Source organism: Haliotis asinina, chromosome 1 (genome assembly GCF_037392515.1).
Source record: "Haliotis asinina isolate JCU_RB_2024 chromosome 1, JCU_Hal_asi_v2, whole genome shotgun sequence".
NCBI classification, from domain to species: Eukaryota; Metazoa; Mollusca; class Gastropoda; order Lepetellida; family Haliotidae; genus Haliotis; species Haliotis asinina.
Window position 1 is genome coordinate 66,787,302 of NC_090280.1, and position 27,490 is coordinate 66,814,791.

Here is a 27,490-nt window from a genome sequence, read left to right on the forward strand (position 1 = left end):
CCCTGGGATTCATATTCTTAATTTTCAGGGGTCCTGGACAACATGGTAATCCTGGCACTTAGACTAGTCTCTGTCAGAGAGAAATTAGAGAACTGCCCACTTGTGTCCTCAACTAACATTAAGATACCTGTATGTATGACAACAAGTCATATATAAGGAACTCATGCCTTACCCTGACCAGCCCCAGCCCTAGTATCTAAGTCAGATTATCACAGATATTAGTTCAGGGTAGTTGTAAGCTGGGAGATAATCTCAGCAATATTCCTTCATGTCATCATGTTTTTGGTGCATATACTGGAGTTTTCGTATGTAAATGATTAACAAATATGAAGCTTGACTAATGTTGTCTTTTTGTCGAGCCACCTGTCAGACTACCATTATAATTCTGGTCCCTTACAGTCAACTTTACAATCATCATACAATTGCCGTAATCCACCTGCACAAAGCCAAGCACAGTTGTAAGACAGCATGGATGTAAGATTTTCAACAGTGGATTTACGAATTCCTTAAACTACATTCCTGTGTACAGTTGTCTACAAGTGCACATGCTGCGCAAATATCAGATGGAACTGGTCACTGCACACAACACACACATCCCCCAGTTGCGCCTTGCAGAATTTTCTTGAAAAAGAGTCCGTGAAGGTCTAGATTATTGGCCTTCACTAACCAATGCATGTCGTATGTTTCGACTAGTGGGAACGGGATCGCTGACTTGATTGACGCACATCATCGGTTCCCCATTGAGCAGATCGATGATCATACTGTTGATCACTGGATTGTCTGGTCCAGACTCGATTATTTACAGACCGCCACCATATAGGTGGAATATTGCTCAGTCTAAGTAAACTTAGCCTTAGTAATTTTCGTTACATTCCACTACTGAGTCTAAAAAAACTTCATGGGAGGTCGCATCAGGTAAACTTTGGGATTGACCAATCAGAACACAGCTTACTAAATCACGAAAGTGGACATTTCACACATACATTTTGAACTTTTTATCTCAAAAAGGTGCATACTCAAACGATTCCGAATGCTATTTAGCATACGATCGCCTCCGGGTGATGCACATGGCGAACGCTGAAAATAGTTTTTTTTGGCAATAGTCAAGGATGCCATCTTGCGAAAATATTACCTAATGGTAACCATGTCAACAGAAACCCGAAAGTCTATATACTGCAGGTCAAATAACTGTGTTATATGTGGAGTTTTGCTTGTTGAGTGATCTTACAATATTTTGTAATTCCTTCTGATCCCTAAGTAGTAGCCATGATTGGTTAAATTATTTAACAGTCTCGCTATTGATTGGACGGTCATTGGTCTCTCAAAGGTTACCTGATGTTACCTTCTACTAGGGTTTGTTAGACTCAGTGGTGTAGTGTAATGAATAACACTGAGACTAAGTTTACTTAGAGTGGAATATTGCTGAATGCGGCGTAAAACTAAACTCACTCAATCGTCATGAAAAACATTCACACAAACCTCGGAAGATAACCTTTATTTTCTATGTATGATTTATGAACTAAGAATGTAATATTGTAATCACAGAAATACCTACCCATGTTTTCTGAAAATATTGAAATACGAAAAAATACTTTCATAAATTTGGGTCTAGATGTAGTGATGTAAATGTAACCATAAAACCAACAATATTTCCTTATACTATAGCACCAAAATGTATGATTTTGCCAATATGTAACTGTTGGGGTTATTTTCTTGAAGCAAAATACCCAATATATGTTACAAGTGTTTAATGTGTTACAGTAAGAAAATGTGGGAAATACAAATGATAAATAGTATTTGTGTATGTAGTATGTGCTGTTAAATACTTATTCACAGTATGTTAATTATTAAACCCCTTCATGTTTGTAATTGTTTTTTCCTATTTTGAAATTCCTTTCTACACAAAGTTAAAATGCCTAAGCAAGTGTATTTTCCTGTTTTATCAGTACTTGAATAATGATGTTTTAAATGCACAGTCTAGATTAAAAATCCTTGTCTCTCTTTTGACTCATTTTTTAAAATCAAGAGTGACAAAGAAACTTGACTACCGCAAATAACAATGCTTCTGACGTTAAATCGGTGGTGCATTTTCCGAGTTTTGAAGTGTCAAGGCAACTCATTAAATTTTATGCAATATTTAAAAGCAGTCTCCAAATGTAAAGCTGATTATTTGCATAAAACAGACACTAACTTGAACGCCATGTTGTCACAGACAAAAAAATATTTTTGTAATATTTTGCAATACTTATATAATTTATGGTGTTGAATCGTAATATATCGCAATATGAACATTTTCTGCAGTACCCACCCCTACTTGATAATACCAAAATGGCCCACTTGATACCTAATTGACACACTTGATAATACAATATTGACCCACTTGATGATACCAGATTGACCCACTTGATAATACAATATTGACCCACTTGATGATACCAGATTGACCCACTTGATTATACCAGATTGACCCACTTGATAATACCAGATAGACCCACTTGATGATACCATATTGATCCACTTGATGATACCATATTGACCCACTTGATAATACCAGATAGACCCACTTGATGATACAATATTGACCCACTTGATGATACCAGATAGACCCACTTGATAATACAATATTGACCCACTTGATAATACCAGATAGACCCACTTGATGATACCATATTGATCCACTTGGTAATATGAAAATGACCCACTTGTTAATACCAGATTTACCTACTTGGTAATGCGAGATAACCTTGTGTACTACACTGTATGATGCACACTAATAAGTTGTTGTAAGTGCGTGTCTACTAAGAGATATTTCCCTTCTTTACATGTTTTTTGTTGCAATACCTTAGAAAAACGCCGCCATTTTGTAACAAGTACAAACGAGTAAGTAACCCTCTCTTTGATTGGTTCTTATTGAACCATGTGACTACAGATATCCCATCATAGCGTAGCTTACTAAGCCAGCCAGTTTTAGTGTCCTATTGCTATCTTGACTGGCTGAAGAGTTGTCCTTGTATATTTATGGAATATACTCGTAGCATTCATTCATCTTTCTTGAAGAGTGAATAAGCTCCATTTTTCGGTACTCTTTTTACCACTGCATATGAAAGACTTCTGGTTAGTAATAAACGGAACACCATTTTTTAAAAAAAAACCCTTGTGGTTAATGAATACCCAGCGCTCAAAAGTTGCCAAAAAGCTGTCTGCTTCTCTCTCGCCCACAAACAAAACCACACACAGGTTACGTTACTCTGTCGCCAGAGCCCTGCAGTGACGTCATAGAAGGAACGATTTTCAGTTACTTGTATGGAAAATATGTAGGAAGCTCGTCATTTTGCTGATTACACATTGCTGACCAAAAGGATTTTGCACGAATATAACGCTTTCTTCCTCGGAAAGCGAGCTTGTGGTCGAAGTGACCATATTATCGTAAGTAATATTATATTGACCCCTGCCTCGCTTCCAAGTGTGAAATTGTTATGTTATAAGCAATGTCATCTAAAATCCTAATGTCCATCAATAGAATACATATTTTACTACCAGTGAAAAGTAATTTTGATTTTGTAGGTCAGGGAAAACAAACTTAAAGAGCATTTATCCTCAGACAGGGTGCCACAAGTCACGGACTAAAGTTCATTTGAATTAATGAGATTACAGTTTGTTTTCCTCAAGTTAGAAAATCAAAACTAGTAGTTAAATATCTATTTGAATCATGACCAAGAGGAGTTTGCATGACACAACCTGTAACATAACATAAGCGAGATCAGGGTCGAAGTGAAAATACTGTACGATAAATTTACTTGGTTTGTAAACGTTCACTCACCAGTATGTAGACACTTGTCAATATATGTATTTATATTTGGTCTTATAATCCTAATTGCTTTATAATCATACTTGTATGCATTTTGAAACTTAATAAAAAGAAGCGATCTGCGAATGTATAACAGGAATGTAATATCGAGACATTTTCTAGTTTACCTATATGAATCATAATTCACACGCATGCCATAGTGTATGTCGTCTGTATCATTACACTTCATGATGAAAACAATGGTTCTGTTGAAAGCTATGACAACTTAATAAAAACAAAATACAAATGTTAAAATTAAAACAAATTAAAGTTATAGGAGCAATGCCAGGCTATTACCTTTTTCAAGGAATGTATCCATCAATATCCACAAAAACTAGTGATATATAATTCATCTGCAGATTTCCCAAGTGATGTATGTGTCTTTTATCAGTCTAATATACGAAAACGTGTTGTATTGTTTCAGGTTTTTCACACTGCTGTATAGTCTCATTGGTCACCCAAGATAGCACACCTGGCAACTAATTACATAATGTGCGTCATTCTTTTAAGAAAGTAATTTAGTTAGCCAATAATGAGCAATCAATCAATGTATTGGCGGTTAATCCTTTGAAAGAAGGGTGTTGTTTTTACGTAGACGCAGACGCGACAGAGTGTATTCACTATAGATTAGTAAATGTACATACATAAACACCTTTTGACAAATCCCCATTTAAATCCGCATAAAAGTAATTAATCGATCAGCGTGTTATCGGTTAATCCTTTGATCGATCCAGACACAAGAAATGCCAAATGGGGGCCTTTGTCGGGTAATGTAAGTGGCGTTACCACTAACTGTACCTGTTCTAAATTCATTAACTGAGCATCAAGTAAATGATGACAAGTAATGTGTAGGTTTATACCACCTAACACGGATTACAACCTAGCAACACCAAGTGATTTTGACAGAATCGTCTGTGTAAACAAGGGTTGTAACTAGGCAAAGCAGGAGACAAAAATAAATGATAGGAGATTGTGAGAACATATAACTTTCATTTTTCACTACAGCTGTCGCAATATCAGATTTGTACAAACCTGTAAACGAAATAGTTTACCCCTTGAAATGTGGATGAATTTTGCATAGACATTCATATCTATACCTACTATTACTTCAAGGAGATGCGCTGTTCTGATTGGTTGATATTTTGTTTGTGGCTGAGAATTGTGCACGGTCATCCAAAATGTTGATTTAATGTAATTAAAGATTGAAATGAGCAGTTTTAATGACAGGGTTTCATTTGTAACGATGTCAATGAGTAATTTATGCATTTGCACCCCCAAGAGTATATGTGATCTTTAAATGAAAATATGACATGACAATTAAAATGGAATGATCGTCCTGAGAGTGAACTGAAAGTAGGTCAACCTTAAAAATTTCAGCCAGACAATTGGGCTGGTGGAGAGAGTTTCCAGGCAGTCCAACTCAAAATTTACCGGCCATGGGCAGTCGGGCAGGCCGTTATTTCGATCACTGGTTGTAATGTGCATGTGTACTGACAGTCCATTTCCCTGCTTTAAGTGGTTGTTGTAAGTGCATGTTTACTGAGAGACTATTTCCCTGCTTTAAGTGGTTGTTGTAGTGTGCATGTTTACTGAGAGACCATTTCCCTACTTTAAATAATTGTTGTAATGTGCATGTTTACTGAGAGACTATTTACCTGCTTTAAGTGGTTGTTGTAAGGTGGATGTGTACTGGGAGACTGTGTCCTTGCTTTAAGTGGTTGTTGTAAGTGCATGTTTTCTGAGAGACCATTCCCCTACTTTAAGTGGTTGTTGTAGTGTGCATGTGTACTGACAATCCATTTCCCTGCTTTAAGTAGTTGTTGTAAGTGCGTGTTTTCTGAGAGACCATTTCCCTACTTTAAGTGGTTGTTGTAGTGTGCATGTGTACTGACAATCCATTTCCCTGCTTTAAGTAGTTGTTGTAAGTGCATGTTTTCTGAGAGACCATTTCCCTACTTTAAGTGGTTGTTGTAGTGTGCATGTGTACTGACAGTCCATTTCCCTTCTTTAAGTGGTTGTTGTAAGTGCATGTTTACTGAGAGACTATTTCCTTTCTTTAAGTGGTTGTTGTAATGTGCATGTGTACTGGGAGAACTGTGTCCTTGCTTTAAGTGGTTGTTGTAAGTGCATGTTTACTGAGAGACTATTTCCCTTCTTTAAGTGGTTGTTGTAAGGTGGATGTGTACTGGGAGAACTGTGTCCTTGCTTTAAGTGGTTGTTGTAAGTGCATGTTTACTGAGAGACTATGTCCATGCTTCAGGAGTCTCGACATCCCCGTTGCTGCTGCATCCCTAGCAAAGGAGAAGGACTTTGAGTTGCAGGGGTATGCATTTGATGCGGCGGAAGAGAGTACCCGACCTCCACGGATTGTCAGGGTTGGAGCTGTTCAAAACCAGATAGTTTTACCAACCACTGCACCTGTACCAGAGCAGGTTTGTAGAGAAATATTTGTTCAGTGACCAGTCTTCCACTGCAGCAATTCAGGACTGATACAACCACCACCCTCACTATCATCTAATGTTGTGAATTGTTAAAGTCTCACAGTTGATGATTGCTTCATTACAATCATTCAGTCATGGAAAAAATTTGGTTAGCATCATTTATCTGATTTTTCTATTCAAGTTGTAATTGCAGATAAGTATATCAAGATGCAACTTATTTCTGTAAAGAGATGACAAATGAGTAAATCATTAATATAAACTTCATGGTATTTCAAGAAATATTCAGGCTTGACTTTTCAGTCAGTGAACAATTTTACACATTTGTATGGCTCTGACTCTTTCAAGGCTATCAAGAATTGCAGTTGGTCCAAAATCATTTATGTTTGATTTTGAGAAAATGTGATTGATTGCTTGGTTGTTTGGTGACAGTGACCGATCTTCGATTATTTAAATTAATTAGAACACCAGTAGTACTGTTACTCACTCAACTCATAGATTGGTGATAGTTCTCTACTTCTCTGGTTGGTGATAGTTCACTACCTGGAAGATTGGTGATTGGTCCCTACCTGGCAGATCGGTGATAATTCTCTACCTGGCAGATTGGTGATGGTTCTCTACTTCTCAGGTTGGTGATAGTTCACTACCTGGCAGATTGGTGATAGTTCTCTACTTGGCAGATTGGTGATAGTTCTCTACTTGGTAGACTGGTGATAGTTCTCTACTTGGCAGATAGGTGGTAGTTCTCTACCAGGTTGATTGGTTGTATTTCTCTACCTGGCAGATTGGTGATAGTTCTCTACTTGGCAAATTGGTGATAGTTCAGTACCAGGCAGATTGGTGATAGTTCTCTACTTGGCAGATAGGTGGTAGGTCTCTACTTGGCAGATTGGTGATAGTTCTCTACTTCTTAGGTTGGTGATAGTTCACTACCTGGCAGATTGGTGATTTGTTCTTTACTTGGTAGACTGGCGATAGTTCTCTACTTCTCAGGTTGGTGATAGTTCACTACCTGGCAGATCGGTGATAATTCACTACCTGGCACATTGGTGATTGGTCCCTACCTTGCAGATTGGTGATAGTTCTCTACCTGGCAGATTGGTGATAGTTCACTACCTGGCAGATTAGTGATTTGTTCTTTACTTTGTAGACTGGTGATAGTTCTCTACCTTGCAATTTAGTGATAGTTCTCTACCTGGCAGATTGGTGATGGTTCTCTACTTCTCAGGTTGGTGATAGTTCACTACCTGGAAGATTGGTGATTGGTCCCTACCTGGCAGATCGGTGATAGTTCTCTACCTTGCAGATCGGTGATAGTTCTCTACCTGGCAGATTGATGATAGTTTTCTACTTGGCAAATTGGTGATAGTTCTCTATCAGGCTGATTGGTGATAGTTCCGTACCTGGCAGATTGGTGATAGTTGTCTACCTGGCAGATTGGTGATAGTTTTCTACTTGGCAAATTGGTGATAGTTCAGTACCAGGCAGATTGGTGATAGTTCTCTACTTCTTAGGTTGGTGATAGTTCTCTACCTGGCAGATTGGTGATAGTTCTCTACTTGGCAAATTGGTGATAGTTCAGTACCAGGCAGATTGGTGATAGTTCTCTACTTGGCAGATAGGTGGTAGGTCCCTACTTGGTAGATTGGTGATAGTTCACTACCTGGCAGACTGGTGATTTGTTCTTTACTTGGTAGACTGGCGATAGTTCTCTACCTGGCAGATTGGTGATAGTTCTCTACCTGGCAGATTGGTGATAGTTCAGTACCAGGCAGATTGGTGATAGTTCTCTACTTCTCAGGTTGGTGATAGTTCTCTACTTCTTAGGTTGGTGATAGTTCTCTACCTGGCAGATTGGTGATAGTTCTCTACTTGGCAAATTGGTGATAGTTCAGTACCAGGCAGATTGGTGATAGTTCTCTACTTGGCAGATAGGTGGTAGGTCCCTACTTGGTAGATTGGTGATAGTTCCCTACTTCTTAGGTTGGTGATAGTTCACTACCTGGCAGACTGGTGATTTGTTCTTTACTTGGTAGACTGGCGATAGTTCTCTACTTCTCAGGTTGGTGGTAGTTCACTACCTGGCACATTGGTGATTGGTCCCTACCTGGCAGATCGGTGATAGTTCTCTACCTTGCAGATCGGTGATAGTTCTCTACCTGGCAGATTAGTGATAGTTCTCTACCTGGCAGATTGGTGATAGTTCTCTATCAGGCTGATTGGTGATAGTTCCGTACCTGGCAGATTGGTGATAGTTGTCTACTTGGTAGACTGGTGATAGTTCTCTACCTGGCAGATTGGTGATAGTTCTCTACCTGGCAGATTGATGATAGTTTTCTACTTGGCAGATTGGTGATAGTTCTCTATCAGGCTGATTGGTGATAGTTCCGTACCTGGCAGATTGGTGATAGTTGTCTACTTGGTAGACTGGTGATAGTTCTCTACCTGGCAGATTGGTGATAGTTCTCTACCTGGCAGATTGATGATAGTTTTCTACTTGGCAGATTGGTGATAGTTCTCTATCAGGCTAATTGGTGATAGTTCCGTACCTGGCAGATTGGTGATAGTTCTCTACCTGGCAGATTGATGATAGTTCAGTACCAGGCAGATTGGTGATAGTTCTCTACCTGGCAGATTGGTGATAGTTCTCTACTTGGCAAATTGGTGATAGTTCAGTACCAGGCAGATTGGTGATAGTTCTCTACCTGGCAGATAGGTGGTAGGTCTCTACGTAGTAGATTGGTGATAGTTCTCTACTTCTTAGGTTGGTGATAGTTCACTACCTGGCAGATTGGTGATTTGTTCTTTACTTGGTAGATTGGTGATAGTTCTCTACTTCTCAGGTTGGTGATAGTTCACTACCTGGCAGATTGGTGATAGTTGTCTACTTGGTAGACTGGTGATAGTTCTCTACCTGGCAGATTGGTGATAGTTCTCTACCTGGCAGATTGATGATAGTTTTCTACTTGGCAGATTGGTGATAGTTCTCTATCAGGCTGATTGGTGATAGTTCCGTACCTGGCAGATTGGTGATAGTTGTCTACTTGGTAGACTGGTGATAGTTCTCTACCTGGCAGATTGGTGATAGTTCTCTACCTGGCAGATTGATGATAGTTTTCTACTTGGCAGATTGGTGATAGTTCTCTATCAGGCTGATTGGTGATAGTTCCGTACCTGGCAGATTGGTGATAGTTCTCTACCTGGCAGATTGATGATAGTTCAGTACCAGGCAGATTGGTGATAGTTCTCTACCTGGCAGATTGGTGATAGTTCTCTACTTGGCAAATTGGTGATAGTTCAGTACCAGGCAGATTGGTGATAGTTCTCTACCTGGCAGATAGGTGGTAGGTCTCTACGTAGTAGATTGGTGATACTTCTCTACTTCTTAGGTTGGTGATAGTTCACTACCTGGCAGATTGGTGATTTGTTCTTTACTTGGTAGACTGGCGATAGTTCTCTACTTCTTAGGTTGGTGATAGTTCACTACCTGGCAGATTGGTGATTTGTTCTTTACTTGGTAGACTGGCGATAGTTCTCTACTTCTTAGGTTGGTGATAGTTCACTACCTGGCAGATTGGTGATTTGTTCTTTACTTGGTAGACTGGTGATAGTTCTCTACCTGGCAGATCGGTGATAGTTCACTACCTGGCAGATTGGTGATGGTTCTCTACTTCTCAGGTTGGTGATAGTTCGCTACCTTGCAGATTGGTGATAGTTCTCTACCTGACAGATTGGTGATAATTCTCTACCTGGCAGATTGGTGATGGTTCTCTACTTCTCAGGTTGGTGATAGTTCGCTACCTTGCAGATTGGTGATAGTTCTCTACCTGACAGATTGGTGATAGTTCTCTACCTGGCAGATTGGTGATAGTTCTCTACCTGACAGATTGGTGATAGTTCTCTACTTGGCAGATTGGTGATAGTTCTCTACCTGACAGATTGGTGATAGTTCTCTACCTGACAGATTGGTGATAGTTCTCTACTTGGCAGACTGGTGATAGTTCTCTACTTGGCAGTTTGGGGATTTGTTCTTTACTTGGCAGATAGGTGATAGTTCTTGTTATGTATTGCCAGTCCTTTTCCGCATTGGAATCTCAATGTAACATGTAACCAGGGGAGATAATTCTCATTAAAACTTGTGCCTGGAGCTACAGGTTACATGACACCAAATGTTTTCCCATAGACCTCTGTTACTAAGTAACCCTATATTTTTATAAAAATTATCCAGGCTATCAACAGCCATTCCATATACATATGGGTACAGTCTGACCTTTAAACTACAATAAAACACATGTCCTGTCCAACTTAACCAGCGAATTTTCCAAGCATAAGAAGCGGAACACATCAACCCTCCATTCGGCACCAAATGTCACCTACTTGAAAACATTTGTGCACACATAAGCGTAAGTCATGGTAATGAAAATGATAGCACTAAATACTTAAAATTGTGGTCAGTTATAATTAATGGATAGATATGGATGTGCTTTTAAAGTACATAAACATCTTACTCTAGATCATCCAATTGCATACTAGTATGTCACAGATCTCTGACCCTTTGAGTTGTCTCCATACTGTCCTCGCATGTGATTTTGATATAGTGTAGTGGAATGACATGACCAGAGTGTTATGTCTTATAAACCGTAAGTGACAATGACTGAGCAACAAAGATGGATGTACATGTTACAAGTGTGGAAATGTTGGACTTTATGGAAGTGATACATCTTGTCCAGCCATAGGGAAGCAGTATACAAAATGTCTTGATTGGAACCACTTTGTCACAGATGTCACACATTCCCTATATGAAGCTAGGCATAAAATATGAGGAAAATCCAGTGAATTTTTCTTGAGGTATATCGCTGACAAGCTTAACATGCAGGTTAACATGCTGAAATCTTGAAAGTGTTTATGTGATCTTGAAAATTACGACTCCAAGCGACTCGACCCTGTACCTTCCATATGTGACTCTTGTTGTAACTTACCATTTTCTTGGTTTCCATGGAGATGATTCAGACTTTATCTCAAAATGTAAGGATGGGCTCTGTTCCGGAGCACAGCTCAAAAACCATTTGATATCTTTGAACATAACTTGGTAGATAAATGAGGCAGATCTTGAAGTGGTGCCTTTTGCTGTTTCCAGATATTTGGCATTTATAGTTTTGATTATTTCCATGAAAACGATTCGAACTTAATTTTGTAAAATATCAAGTAACCCTCAGATGATTTGTTCTTTCAATTATGTTGGGGCCGGGGGGATATGTCATCCTGTGATGACTCTTGTTAAGTTTGATTTGATAATTTGTGACAGTGGATTATGTCACTGATTATGACAACTGCTCGTTGTGTTTACTAGGGTATCATAACATCATGTCAGTGTGGTATTAGACCAGTCTTTTGTAGCTGATTGTTTACCATAGCATACTGTTGTTGTATTTTCAGAGAGATGCCCTCATAAAGAGGATCTGTGAAATAGCGGAGGCTGCTGCCCTGTGTGGAGTGAACATTCTGTGTCTCCAGGAGGCTTGGAGTGAGTATGAGTGTCTGAGGCTGAGTTGGAGTAAGTATGATTCCCTAAGGCTGAGAGCGAAGAAAATGTGTGGCGTGAATGCCCAGTGTTTCCAGGAAGTTTGGAGCTGAGAGCGAAGAAAATGTGTGGCGTGAATGCCCAGTGTTTCCAGGAAGTTTGGAGTAAGTATGATTCCCTAAGGCTGAGAGCGAAGAAAATGTGTGGCGTGAATGCCCAGTGTTTCCAGGAAGTTTGGAGTAAGTGTGATTCCCTAAGGCTGAGAGCGAAGAAAATGTGTGGCGTGAATGCCCAGTGTTTCCAGGAAGTTTGGAGTAAGTATGATTCCCTAAGGCTGAGAGCGAAGAAAATGTGTGGCGTGAATGCCCAGTGTTTCCAGGAAGTTTGGAGTAAGTATGATTCCCTAAGGCTGAGAGCGAAGAAAATGTGTGGCGTGAATGCCCAGTGTTTCCAGGAAGTTTGGAGTAAGTATGATTCTCTTCGACTTAGGGCCTGTATGGAGTGAACACCCAGTGTTTCCAGGGGGTTTGGAGTAAGTATGATTGTCAGAGGCTAAGGCCCCGTGTAGAGTGAACGCCTACTGTTACCAGGGGGCTTGGAGTAAGTATGATTGTTTCTGGCATAGGCTTTGTATGGAGTGAACACCCTGTCTTTCCAGCCTGAGTTGAGATCTTGTACTATTTTTATATTTTTAATGTGTTCTTTCTATCAGATATGCCATTTGCCTTCTGCACCAGAGAGAAATCTCCATGGTGTGAGTTTGCTGAGTCAGCAGAAAATGGACCAACAGTGAAAGCGATGCAAGAAGTGAGTTAGAAGCCCCATATATATTTTTGGTACCCCCCTCAACAATGAAACTCCTAAACTATTTGTGATAGTTTAACCAAACTGGGGACATATATCAAGCATTATCTCTAGATCTGCCCTTTAGAGGTTAGACCCAGATGTGAATTTTACTTTTTGCAGTTTCCATGGAAACATGACTTATGCTCTGACTATGACAGATGATGTGATCTTGTCTGGAGCAGATCTTCCAAACTATGCTTGCTATCTTCAACAAACTTGGTACATATGTCAAGCATGATCCCAAGATGTGCCTTTTGGGAATTAGACCCAGATATGTTTCCATGGAAACATGACTTATTGTGGTTTTAAGGATGTCATTTTGTCCAGAGCAGATCTCCCAAACTTTTTGCTGTATCAAACTTGGTTCACATGTTTGCCAATGTCATGTTCACCATGATCCCTAGATGTGCTTTGGGGGTTACACCAGTGTTAGAATTTGATTTTTTTGTGGTTTCCATGGCAACAAGTTTGACTTGGTTTTTGTACTCATTTCCAGAGCAGAAAGGTAGGTTTGGATTTCTGAATGAAATACTTTTGCGTTACAGTTTTTACCTTGACTGAATATGGTGGTGTGCTTTCCAGAGCAGAACTGTAAAACCTTACAATACATTGACATACTGTAATCCTAACTAGTAGAATATTCATGAAGTGTAGTTTGCCATTGTTGAGGATATTGGTGACTTCTTTATGTTAGTATTGAAGTTACTCGGCGTCTTGTTAAGGTGTGTAGTGATAGTACTGACAGTACACAAGTATATGACATCACCTGCATATAAGGCAGAAAACATGACTAGTGAACATGAGGCTTTCTTGATTAATCAGAGAGGATGTTTATGTCATTTCTTTTATGGTAACAATACATGTTTGTGTTCATGAAGAACATTGAACATTGACATTTGTTGTGTTGTCCAGCTGAGCAAGAAACACAACATGGTTGTAGTCAGCTCCATCTTGGAGCGGGACGAGGCACATGGCGAAATCCTGGCCAACACCACAGGTATGTCTGCTGATGATTTCAAGCTATATGTATGGCCATTATGACAACATAAAGGACTCAAGCAGTCTGTAACTTTAGCCATTTGTCCAAGACTCAAGTAAAATTCATTTCTGTTAGGTAGGCCCCACTAGTAGCCCGTATTGCAACACTAGCTGAAGTCTTCTAGCAATATTGTTAATGGCTAGTGGACACAAAAACAGCTTAGACTGCTCATTCTCAACTGAAATGGTGAGCTGAAACTTTACAGAGGCATGTGGGATTATAATGTGACATGAATTTTGTTACATTAGTTTCTACAAGTAAACAGAACTTGTGTAATCCTAAGAGTAACTTGGCACAATCCATATTGTCTTTTGTCTGTCATTCTTTTGATAGCATGATGTTTAATCTATCCTCCAAACAAGATTCAATAAGACAGTTCTCACTTTCCCCCTAACCTAATGCTTTCTGTTATGCTCCATACTTTGAGCCGATACCCTTCAACATTGTTTCCTATGCAGCCTTGACGTAATGCTTGTAATGCTAGTTTCTGATGACTGTGCACAAGTGAAACATGACTTCAGATTAGGCTATACTGAGGCTAAATCTGTGTCAAATACACTTAAACATTTTGCATAATGAGACTGTGGCTTGCATTACATCAAATAATTTGGTCACTGGATTTTTCAAGCTGTCTTACAAGTTGACTGAATTTTGACATTGATAAAACGTATCTGTTTTTTGCACTACCTCATCACTGACACTTGAAGTTAGTTGTGTACTAACAATGCTGTTAGACATGGACCCTAGTACCACTTTGCTATACTGTTGTTGTGTTACTGTAATTAATTAATTACTGTTGTAGTAATCAATAGATAAAGAAGGCTTAGGACCACTCTCTCGTGTTTTGACTGTTGTGTTACAGTAATTAATGGAAAAGGAATGCATAGGACCACTCTCTGATGTTGACTGTCATGTTACAGTAATTAATAGAAAAAGAACGCACAGGACCACTCTCTCATGTTGACTGTTGTGTTACAGTAATTAATAGAAAAGGAACGCATAGGAGCACTCTCTCGTGTTGATTATCATGTCACACTAATTAAAGGACAAGGAAGGCTAAGGACCACTCTCTCGGGTTGACTTTTGTGTTACACTAATTAATAGAAAAGGAATACTCAGGACTACTCTTGTGTTGACTATGGTGTTACACTAATTAATAGAAAAGGAATGCTCAGGACTACTCTTGTGTTGACTATCGTCTTACACTAATTAATAGACAAGGAAGGCTAAGGGACCACTCTCTTGTGCTGACTATCATGTTACACTAATTAACAGAAAAGGAATGCTCAGGACTACTCTTGTGTTGACTATCGTGTTACACTAATTAATAGACAAGGAATGCTCAGGACTACTCTTGTGTTGACTATCGTGTTACACTAATTAATAGAAAAGGAATGCTCAAGACTACTCCTGTGTTGACTATCGTGTTACACTAATTAATAGACAAGGAAGGCTAAGGACCACTCGCTCGTGTTGACTATCATGTTACACTAATTAAAGGACAAGGAAGGCTATGGACCACTCTCTTGTGTTGACTGTCATATTACACTAATTAATAGAAAAGGAATGCTTAGGACCACTCTCATGTTGACTGTCATGTTACACTAATTAAAAGTAACTAAATTAATTAAAAGAAACAGAACGCTTAGGACCACTCTCTCTTCTCGACTGTCATGTTACACTACTAATAGACAAGGAAGGCTAAGGACCACTCTGTCATGTTGACTGTTGTTGTATTACAGTAGTTGTCTCTAACTCGGGTGCTGTGATCGGCAAAAGCCGCAAGAATCATATTCCAAGGATTGGGGACTTCAATGAGGTACGTAGTGATGTTCCTAGTCATGAGACTTTATCTCTGTGTTCGGCTTGCTAAGTACCCTATGATCATTGTCCATGTTTATCCAGGTCACCTGAACAGTGGGTTTGTGTGTATCGTGGTGACCAGAACAGTGGGTCTCTGTTTATCCCGGTCATCTGAACAATGTGTCTGACTTTATCCAGGTCACCAGAACAAAGGGTCCGTCTTTACTCAGGACACCTTAATGTCTGTCTTTATCCTGGTTGCTGGAACAATGGATCTGTGTTTATCCAGGTCATCAGAACAATGTGTCTGCATTTATCCAGGTCACTTGAACAAAGGGTCTGTGTTTGTCCAGGTCACCTGAACAATGTGTCTGTGTTTATCCAGGGCACCTGCACAATGTGTCTGTGTTTATCCAGGTCACCTGCACAATGTGTCTTTGTTTATCCAGGTCACCTGAACATTGTCTGTTTCAGTCAACGTATTACATGGAAGGCAACACAGGACACAGAGTGTTCCAGACTCAGTTTGGTAGGTATCTTGCCACTAAACAGATAAAGATGATTTACCATGACACACTGTAAGGTGTCATACCAGTATGCATGTTACCATGACACACTGAAAGGTGTCATACCAGTATGCATGTTACCATGACACACTGTAAAGTGTCATACCAGTATGCATGTTACCATGACACACTGAAAGGTGTCATACCAGTATGCATGTTACCATGACACACTGTAAAGTGTCATACCATTATGCATGTTACCATGACACACTGTAAGGCGTCATACCAGTATGCATGTTACCATGACACACTGTAAAGTGTCATACCAGTATGCATGTTACCATGACACACTGTAAGGCGTCATACCAGTATGCATGTTACCATGACACACTGAAAGGTGTCATACCAGTATGCATGTTACCATGACACACTGAAAGGTGTCATACCAGTATGCATGTTACCATGACACACTGAAAGGTGTCATACCAGTATGCATGTTACCATGACACACTGTAAAGTGTCATACCATTATGCATGTTACCATGAAGCACTATAAGATGTTGTACTAGTATGGGTTACCATGACTAAGGTTCCCCCTGGACATCTACATTTGGGGTTAGTTTAACTCTGCGGAGAATTTTTTGAGAGTCAACATGTAAATTTGGGGGTCAAACAATTTACAAAGATATTCAATTTTCAACTGATAATGTCTTTATTTTTAAACTTATTCTATCTCACATTATGCAGCTTTCTTCTTGTTCTTCGACTATGTGTGGAATGTGCTTTGAGCTAAGTTGAAACAAAAGTTGTTGGCCCCCTACCCAATATCGACACCTTCAGTTATCAGTAAGCTCATGCAGCATGCTCCAACGCTCACTTGACAGAGTGTACTCGTCATTCTCTTTCTTGTCACCTCAGACTATGGATGTGTTTTGACAACATGAGAATTCTACTTTTTCATTATTGGGATAACTTTGAAGTCAACTACGAAAAAGTGAAAGCATTGTGATAACTGCCGTTCTGCTGCAGGTCCACACTCTTTGTATGTGGATTGCCTTGGCCATTGTGCCTGGTCACGGCGGTGTACTGTCTGTGCTGACTTGTACGACAAGGCGTTTTCTGAATATTGAAGAGTGACTTCCCACCGGCTTGCTGACAGGGATAGACACAGGACGGAGGAGGGTCCCTCTGCTAGCACAAAAAATCAGCTTGACATTCACAATCTCCCTCTCCTAAAAGATTTTATCAAGAAAACGTCTGATTCGTATCTCAGCAATAATCTCCGTACGCTCTACACTCAAATGCCGCACTTTCCTCTTAGATCTCCGATCCCAGTGTGCCGCTTCGGTCTAGAGTGGAGTCTGATTTAAGAGTGCAGCTATTGCAACTGCCTGTTCCAGATCTGTTTATTCAACCACTTGCCTCCAGTGTGGCGCTTTTGTTGGCAGCGGTATTCACTTTTGCATGGGATATCCAAGCTCCATGTGCTACATACACTCAGTGTGGCGCTTTCGTCCAGTTCATCACTTCGATCTTGAGCGTGGCTCTCTATCATTGCGCCGCTTTAAGCTAGTGCATCACTTACCCCTAGTGCAGCTCTTTTGTTCGGTGTGCCGCATGCTACCAGTGCCATGCTTACTCCACACCGTGTACAGCTTCCGAGTGTTGCAGTGAGGTCGACGCTTACTGTTGGGCTACCTAGTGCACCGCTTCTGTCTTCGGTTGTTGACATCAGAACAATGCATGCATCTCCTCCAGTGGCTGGGTTTGCACTGTCTCATGATTCGGTTGGTGGAGTTAGTTAGTGGTGATTGTCTCTTCTGCTTTGGCCATTACCTATGCATTTGCAAATCGTGGCATACCGATGGCATCCTATGCCACACTTACAACGACTCGTATCATGGCTTCTGTGGTTTCTATGTCTCCATTGATGAGTTCTATGATTACCTTGGGTCAAGCTTGTGCTTCTACGATGTCTGTGTTGGCGAGACCTATACTGCCTGTATCCTTGAGATCCTTTTGGTTTGGATTGCTGACAACCTGCACCCTTCTTGGAGCTCATGCATGACCTGCTGACTTGTTGTGTAGCTTTGACATGCATCCATGGGATTTTGCCTCTATCACTTTTCCTCCTGGCCGTGTATCCCACAGTTAGCATCGGCCTTGGATACTGCGTTTGACAACTTGATGATGATTAAAGACAGGTTTGCTACTCCACGCTTTAGTCTCTCAGCAGATCATGTGCTTGGCTTTTCATGTGGATGACGACATCTCCTTGCTGGGTTCCAAACAGAGGGCTTATTCTCTGTTCTTAGTCGAGGACAGAGACCTGCCTCATCTGGAAAGTGAAATTAGGAAAGTGAAATTAGGAAAGTGATGGCTCCTCTCAACATGATTCTGATTGCTTCTGAAGCCGTGGCCATAGCAGTTGCTCATGCTTTTACACATCAACAAGCCTTTATTCGGGCAACTATGTTCTTGATCCAGGAACAGTTTCAAGTCCTGCTCAACCAGCTCCCGCACTTCTTTTCCTTTTGCGTCCAAGGGGTCCTCTTCACCTATCCTCTTGGGAGGACACATTTCGCACCAACTTGTTTCGTCAACCTTGGTCTTGGAAGACCTTATTCAACGGAGCTATTCGGAATGTCACTGATAAAGTAGGCCAGGATGCACACATGCAAGTGTCAGTTGAGCCATTGAGGTATAAGCGCATGCAAGTGGAAGAGTCTTTGAGACAATAGCGACTTTCTCATTTTAACCCATCAAATCCAGATCTGCACTCTGATTCTACACTACTCCCCCCCTCCCTTCGTGGCCTTGGAGGAATCGTTTGGGACAACTGTTCTGTTCACAGCCTCTCAGCCAGTCTCCTCATCCAGACAGTTGACCCAGAAGTCTGACAAACAATGACTTTGTGATATCAGAAACAGATTTGTTTCTTCCACCCCAGTTGTGCCCATCCAGCTTTCTCCAGTGGGTGGAAGACTTGGGACTTATGCTCCCAACTGGATTGTTTTGGAAGATTCTTATGTCCTTGATTTACTGACTCCAGACTCCAGATTGTTGGGCAAGCCTCCTCTTACAATCTTTCCAGCTCACAGGATGTATTCCCCCCTAGCAGAAGGTGGTTCTACGATTCACAATAGAGACAACCAGGGGTTTTTCGCCAATATTCTTGGTCCCCAAGAAAGACTCAGGCAAGTTAAGACTTATTATCCCCCCGGCATGTAATGCGGGGGATATAGTCGACACCTCGTCTGTCCGTCCGTCCGTAATCGTTTTGTTTCCGGAGCATAACTTAGAAACTGTTTGGTATTTTTAGACCAAACTTGATAGATGTAGTAATCTCTGCCTATGGTTGTGCCTTTTGCTATTTACAGATTTTGGGCATTTATATTTTTTTTGTTTTTCCATGGAACATTTTGGTGTTAGTCTTATAGTGGGGTGGACTTCGTTTCCAGAGCAGAACTCAAAAACCGTTCAATATTTTTCTTCCAAACTTGTAAGATATATCAATCAGAACCTAAAGTGGTGCCTTTTGCTATATACAGGTTTTTATGATTTATTATTTTCTTGTTTTCCATGGAAACGTTTCGGACTTTGTCTAAAAAATGAGAGGTGTGTTTCGGCCATAGTCCCAAAAATGAGAGGTGTGTTTCGTTTCCGGAGCAGAACTCAAAAACCGTTCAATATTTTTCTGCAAAACTTGGTAGATATATCAGTCAGAAGCTGAAGTGGTGCCTTTTGCTATTTACAGGTTTTTGTGATTTATTATTTTATTGGTTTCCATGGAAATGTTTCACACAGTCTCAAAAGTGAGAGGTGTGTTTCGTTTCCAGAGCAGAACTCAAAAACTTCTTAACATCTGTCAGTGTTACTTGGTAGATATGTGTGGCAGACCCCAAAGTGGTGCCTTTTGCTATTTACAGGTTTTTATGATGTATTATTTTCTCGGTTCCATGAACACGTTGCTGACTTCCGTTTCCGGAGCACAACTCGGAAACCATTTCATATCTTTCAAAAGATTTTGGCAGATATATTTGACAGATCTTGAAATGGTGACTTTTACTGATTACAGATATATGGCATTTATATTTTTCATGAATTCCATGGAAACAATTGTGACTTGGTTTAAAAACACAAGAAGTAACAGTCAGCTGTTTTGTCCTGTTTGTCCAAACATGTGGGCCCGGTGGGATGTGTCATCTTCTGATGACTCTTGTTTTCAAAGTGAAGGTTTTCAACAAGGTATATTCTGCCTCCACCTCATATCCGAACTGTCTCAGTAGCGCTTCTCAAAACGATTATCAAGCTGGGGGATTACATGGTCAGTCTCGATTTGCAAGATGCATATCTTCACATTCCGATTTTCCCAGCTCATCGCAAGTTCTTCTGGTTTGTTTTCGAGGGTTTTTACTACCAATGGCGAGTTCTTCCCTTTGGAATTTCTATGGCCCCATATTTGAGGCTTACATCGACGATTATCGAGTATCCAAGCTGTGGAGTTTACGATGCGGCTACTTTACCAATTAGGTTGGCTGGTCAATTGGCAGAAGTCGGAACTGATCCTTACTTGCCATAAGGGTGTTCGACGCAGACTGTGAACAAACTCTTTGTCCCGAGGGAGTGTGCCTCATTCCCCTTGCATTGTTGCATCAAAGGACACTACGTCAGTGGCAGGAGCTCTTTGGCCTTTTGACGTTAGCACAAACCCTGACCCTACGAGGTCAACTGCAACTTCAACCAGTACATCTGTTTGTAGCTCCTCACATCAGAGTGGGCGGTCTAGAAGCGCCAATCTCCCTTCATGTGTAACTACATCCCTACCTCTGTTAGTGGGTGGATGAGTTGAATGTTCCAGAGGCATTTGTTTAGAGCTGTTTATCCTGTCCCATCATCTGTATGTGGATGCATCCCTTCACGGATGGGGAGCTCACCTTCTCGACCAGCAAGTGTTATGGCAGTGGTCTTTTGCAGATCATTTGTGTCACATCAACATTCTGGAGCTCAGAGGGGTAATACTATCCATTGTTCATTGGGCACATCTTTGGCCAATGTCTCTCATGATATGTTCAGACAACGCAGCGGTCATGTGGCACATCATCCAGATGGGGTCAATAGGATCTCCTCAGCTTCTCTGGTGGATCCAGCAGTTCTTCGACCTAGTGGACTCTCTCAAGATATCCTTATGACATGCCGAGGGGATATAGTCAACGCCTCATCCGTCCGTAATCATTTTGTATCTGGAGCATAACTCAGAAACCAGTCAATATTTTTAGACCAAACTAGTAGTCTGATGATGGGGGGGCTTTGTTTCTTCAGCAGAACTCAGACACCGTTCAATACTTTTCTGCAAAACTTGGTAGATGTAGGGGAGACCCAAAAGTGGTGCCTTTTGCTATTTACAGGTTTTTGTGATTTATTATTTTCTTGGTTTCCATGGAAATGTTTCAGCCATAGTCCCAAAAGTGAGAGGTGTGTTTCGTTTCCAGAGCAGAACTCGAAAACCGTTTTATATTTTTCTTCCAAACTTGTTAGATATATCAATCAGAACCTAAAGTGGTGCCTTTTGCTATTTACAGGTTTTTGTGATTTATTGTTTTCTCGGTTTCCATGGAAATGTTTCGGCCATAGTCCCAAAAGTGAGAGGTGTGTTTGGTTTCCGGAGCAGAACTCAAAAACCGTTTTATATTTTTCTTCCAAACTTGTTAGATATATCAATCAGAACCTAAAGTGGTGCCTTTTGCTATTTATAGGTTTTTGTGATGTATTATTTTCTCAGTTTCTATGGAAATGTTTCGGACTTAGTCTCAAAATGGAGAGATGGGCTTCGTTTCTGGAGCAGAGCTCAAAACCCGTTCAATATTTTTCTGCAAAAATTGGTAGAGATGTGTGGCAGATCCCAAAGTGGTGCCATTTGCTATTTACAGGTTTTTGCGATTTCTTAGTTTCTTGGTTTCCGTGGAAACGATTCAGACTTTGTCTAAAAAATGAGAGGTGTGTTTCATTTCCAGAGCACATCTCAAAATGTTCCTAATATCTGTCAGCAAAACTTGGTACATATATGTGGCAGACCCCAACGTGGTACCTTTTGGTATTTACAGGTTGTTGTGATTTACAATTTTCTGAGTTTCCTTGGAAACGTTTTGGACTTAGTCTCAAAATGGAGGGATGGGCTTTGTTTCCGAAGCACAACTCAAAAACTTCTATATATCTTTCTGCAAAAGTTTCATTTTCCCAGTTGCCATGGAACCGATTCTGACTTAGTCTCAAATGGAGGGATGGACTTTGTTTCCAAAGCACAGCTCGAAAACTATTCAATAAATTACAGCAAGACTGAGGCAGACCACAAAGTGGTGTCTTTTGCTATTTACAATGTTTTGGCATTTCTATTTTTCCCAGTTTCCATTGAAACAATTCTGACTTAGTCTCAAAATGGAGGGATAGGCTTCGTTTCGAGAGAAAACCATTTCATATCTTTAACAGATCTTGGCAGATATATGAGACAGATCTTGAAGCAGAGCCTTTTGCTGTTTACAGATATATGGCATTTATATTTTTCATGATTTCCATGGAAACGATTCAAACTTAATCTAAGAAAACATGAAGTAACTGTCAGATGATTTGTCCTTTCAAATATGTGGGGGCCGGGAGGATATGTCATCTTCTGATGACTCTTGTCTAAATCATCTACCATATCATGCATGTTTTATTTGCGCATACACCAATGCAGTCCTTCTCTGGAGCCGTGCATGACTCACAGTTAGGTGTGATACCCTAAAAGCATATAACCACGATACAGATACCATCATACACTTTTAGGTGTGTCATTTTTGATCACCACATACTGACATGTATCAGGTAGCTCACATTTCTCTCTCACAACAGGTAAGATTGGTGTGAACATCTGCTATGGGCGTCACCATCCACTCAACTGGTTGATGTATGGCATCAATGGAGCTGAAATTGTCTTCAATCCATCTGCAACTGTCTCTGGACTCAGGTAATCACTGTCTGCAGCTGTCTTGTGTTTCAGGATGGTGAAAGAATTCTTCCGTCATCCTCTAGACTTACACTTGATTCCTTGTTCTCCTTAACGTCCCTAGTATGTTTGTTAACCATCAGTCTGGTTTTGCCTTTTCCGACAAGGCGTACGAATCTGAATCTTTGTAGGATGGCTCTATCCGTGGTGTCTCAAAAGAGTGCCATGGTGTCGGTATTACATTACAAGCAACATTCACAGCAGAGGAATTTATTTTTTTCAGTCAGATTCAAAGATATTTTACATACATGTACTCTGATACTCTCAATACTCTGTTGGATGCAGTGTTCTATGCAGTTTATCAAATTGTCTATTATTCCTGGGGTAGATCTACCCTTATTTGATTGATGAGGTTGGACTTTTCACCAACACTCTTTGGTTCCAGTGAGTGAGTATGATTTTCCCAATCTTGACTGTAATATGAGCCGAACAGAATTGAGTCAATGACAGGTATTTTTGGAGTGTAACTGTTTCCCATTAACATTTATGCTACATGTATCATGAACTTAAAGATTCCATGAAGTTGAAGTAAGACTGACAATGTCCATTTTGCTGTGCGTTGTGATACAAACCCACAGCTTGAGTGAACAGATACATTTGGCATTCAACACAGCCAAGTATGCATGTACTCTTGTACTTGTTCAAACACCCACCCACCCCACTTCCATGATTACTTAGTGTTTTCCATTTGTTTATCACAAAGTAATCTGTGCAGTTGTTTATCACAAGGTAATCTGTGCAATTGTCTTTCACAAGGTAATCTGTTCAGTGGTTTATCACAAAGTAATCTGTGCAATGGTTTATCACATGTAATCTGTTCAAAGGTTAAGTTTCTGTCAACTGTTTTCATTAAGCTTGGACGTTTGACATTTCACTAACACTCTGTCAGTCTCCTTTTCCATTTGTAGTGAAACAATGTGGCCAATTGAAGCACGCTGTGCAGCTATAGCCAACTCATACTTCAGTGTTGCCATCAACAGAGTGGGCACGGTATGTACATGTCACACACACCCAGCATGTCACTGTCACACATGCCTCGCATACGTCGCACACACAGTATGAGGTATGTAGATGTCACACACACCCAGCACAGGTCACACACGCCCAGCATATGTCACACTCACAGAGTACAAGATATGTACATGTCATGCCCACCTAGCAACCGTCACGCACACATACTACAAGTTATGTACAGAGTACAGTCCACCCAGCTGTGAATTGGGCACCTCGTTTGGATGAGAGAGCCACAATAAACTTGGTGTGCCTAGAGGCACCAAGAGTTGTATACTCCCCAGGGAGTTGAGACTGATTATACAATGTGACACTGATGTGATCCAATGATTGAGGGAAACAAATACCAGCGCCTTGAGCAAGCTATAAATGCATGGATATGTGTGCTATATAAATATCCTATCCTTTATCCTTAATGTAGATGTCGCATACCCAGCACTTCACATACGCCAAGCACATGTACAAAAAGAAGTTTAATCCATAACAGATCTTGGTCATGAGTAATGACTTCTAAATGCTGCTAAAAGACACAGTAATTATTTGTTTTGTTGTTTGTAGCGTACACACCTGAGTATAATTCTTTAGAATTGTGAGAACGATTAGACATCAGTATTGAAAAGAATCTAGATGTTACAAGTCAAATTACTATAGTAGGTGATCTTATTGCTGACCTTCTGTCTTGTAAAGGTAAACCTTTAAGATATCACATAGTAAGTAAGTGTTTGAAAAATATTATAACAGAGCCTACAAGGGTAACGCAACGTTATAGTACTTTCTTGATTTAGTTGTAACCAGTGAACATGTAGGAAGAATTCATCATTGTGGAGTTGTTGAATTGCCTGTCTCGCCACTTTTCAAGAAAAGTGATCCAACTTTAGCTTCCAACAATAGACCAGTATTCCTTTTATGCTGTGTGAAGTATTTGAAAGAGTTGTCTTCAAAGACATCTTTAATTATTATCCACACTACAACACAGTTGAAAGGGATGTAGAAACAGGTTTGGTCTATGCGTCCTCATATTTTGTCAGAAGCATCTCCTGAACTATCAGTGAAAGTTTATCCAAACTTTGTACACATGTCAAGGATGATCCGTAGGTGTGCCTTTTGTGGGTTGGACCCAGATATCACTTTTATTTTTGGTGGTTTCCAAGGAAACATGATTTAGGCTGTGGCTTTGAGGTTGTCATCTTGTCTGGAGATCTCCTAAACAATACATTCTATCTATTCAATATCTTACAGCAAAACTTGGCAGATATTTGAGGCAGACCACAAAGTGATGCCTTTTGCTATTTACAGGTTTTTGTGATGTATTATTTTCTCAGTTTCTATGGAAATGTTTCGGACTTAGTCTCAAAATGGAGAGATGGGCTTCGTTTCTGGAGCAGAGCTCAAAACCCGTTCAATATTTTTCTGCAAAAATTGGTAGAGATGTGTGGCAGATCCCAAAGTGGTGCCATTTGCTATTTACAGGTTTTTGCGATTTCTTAGTTTCTTGGTTTCCATGGAAACGATTCAGACTCTGTCTAAAAAATGAGAGGTGTGTTTCATTTCCAGAGCACATCTCAAAAAGTTCCTAATATCTGTCAGCAAAACTTGGTACATATATGTGGCAGACCCCAACATGGTACCTTTTGGTATTTACAGGTTGTTGTGATTCATAATTTTCTGAGTTTCCATGGAAACATTTTGGACAAAACGGAGGGATGGGCTTTGTTTCCGAAGCACAACTCAAAAACTTCTAAATATCTTTCTGCAAAAGATATGTAGGGGAGACCCTAAAGTGGTGCCTTTTGCTATTTACAGATTTTTGTGATTTATCATTTTCCCAGTTGCCATGGAACCGATTCTGACTTAGTCTCAAATGGAGGGATGGACTTTGTTTCCAAAGCACAGCTCGAAAACTATTCAATAAATTACAGCAAGACTGAGGCAGACCACAAAGTGGTGTCTTTTGCTATTTACAATGTTTTGGCATTTCTATTTTTCCCAGTTTCCACTGAAACAATTCTGACTCAGTCTCAAAATGGAGGGATAGGCTTCATTTCGAGAGAAAACCATTTCATATCTTTCAACAGATCTTGGCAGATATATGAGACAGTTCTTGAAGCAGGGCCTTTTGCTGTTTACAGATATATGGCATTTATATTTTTCATGATTTCCATGGAAACGATTCAAACTTAATCTAAGAAAACATGAAGTAACTGTCAGATGATTTGTCCTTTCAAATATGTGGGGGCCGGGAGGATATGTCATCTTCTGATGACTCTTGTCTAAATCATTTTATACTTTAATGATGTAGCAGGGGAATTAAATTGCTCAATGTATCTTTTTACTGATGACTTGTCTTTAGGTTACACTTCACCTCATAACTGGATTATTAAAATGAATCTAAATGCTTTATCTAAGTTAAATATCTGGGGTAAAAGTTAAGTGCAGCTGAGGAAATACAGAAGCTGTCCAATTCTCAGAGAAAAGTGATGTCGAAATACCACGTGTTTACTTTGAATGATGATGAAACTAAAACTGTTGATAACCATAACTATATTGCAGTTAACCTTACCTGCAATAGCATATGGGCTGGCAACATTAAAAATAGGAAACAAAAAGTTTCAAAAATGGTTACCTCCATATGACTTTTGAAATATGTATTGTTTAGGAGAACGCTCATTAAGATCTATGATATGTTCATATGGTTGCATCAATATTATTCATACCAAGTTGTGTAATTATAGGTGTCAACATTCCCTCTGGATTATGGTTGCCTTTTTCACACATACAGAAAAAAATGGAAGAGAAAAAACGATGAGTCATAGTTCCCCTGGTGTATGCCCCTCCCCATGAAATTATCTCCCCTTAAACTTGTGATGTAAGAGTGCTCCCTCTGAAACCTAAAATGTTTTCTGTATGTGCTATGCACAGGACACTTTCAGGAAATTGGAAAAGATTCTACTATGATTCGTTATCATTGGTTTATTATGAATTTTCAAGATCAGATCAACAGATTGGTCAGTACAGTCGCTTTATTTGAAGCAACAATTACAATTATTAACTTTGTGTCATTTTTAATAACTTACTTTGCGTCCCCTTTTATTGTACCACACTGTGGCACAAGGCAAGTGTTTACAGTGTCAAAAATATATGTCAGATCTTCATCCTCATTCTTTGTGTGCAGCGTGTATCAAGGATCCTCCCTGTACTAGGTGTTTGTTGTGCTCAAATCTAAGCTCTGACAGTTGGATCAAAATGGACGCTGCTAGGAATTCTGTTAAAAAGAGGAATCTTTTTGGTCTTCAGACTTTTGAAAACATGCTAAATCTTCATCAGATTCCCTCTCTAGTTGAACGGATAGCACTAGTGAAAGTAGTTCCTGTTCTTTCTCATCAAAATCCAGATCTTTGGCATCATTTGATTTGGTCGCCATTACTAATTTGTTTGAC

At 40.0% G+C, this 27,490-nt stretch overlaps 1 protein-coding gene across 1 annotated transcript in view; it reads left to right on the forward strand.

The window, feature by feature from the left end:
* Positions 1–27,490, forward strand: part of LOC137296312 (beta-ureidopropionase-like) — a 43,788-nt gene that overhangs the window by 2,750 nt on the left and 13,548 nt on the right. The window contains exons 2-9 of the mRNA XM_067828085.1: positions 6,108–6,279; positions 11,722–11,809; positions 12,519–12,613; positions 13,565–13,649; positions 15,434–15,510; positions 15,969–16,023; positions 22,889–23,003; positions 23,951–24,032. Coding sequence (XP_067684186.1) covers positions 6,108–6,279; positions 11,722–11,809; positions 12,519–12,613; positions 13,565–13,649; positions 15,434–15,510; positions 15,969–16,023; positions 22,889–23,003; positions 23,951–24,032 — 769 coding nt within the window. The remainder of the gene's footprint in view (positions 1–6,107; positions 6,280–11,721; positions 11,810–12,518; positions 12,614–13,564; positions 13,650–15,433; positions 15,511–15,968; positions 16,024–22,888; positions 23,004–23,950; positions 24,033–27,490) is intronic.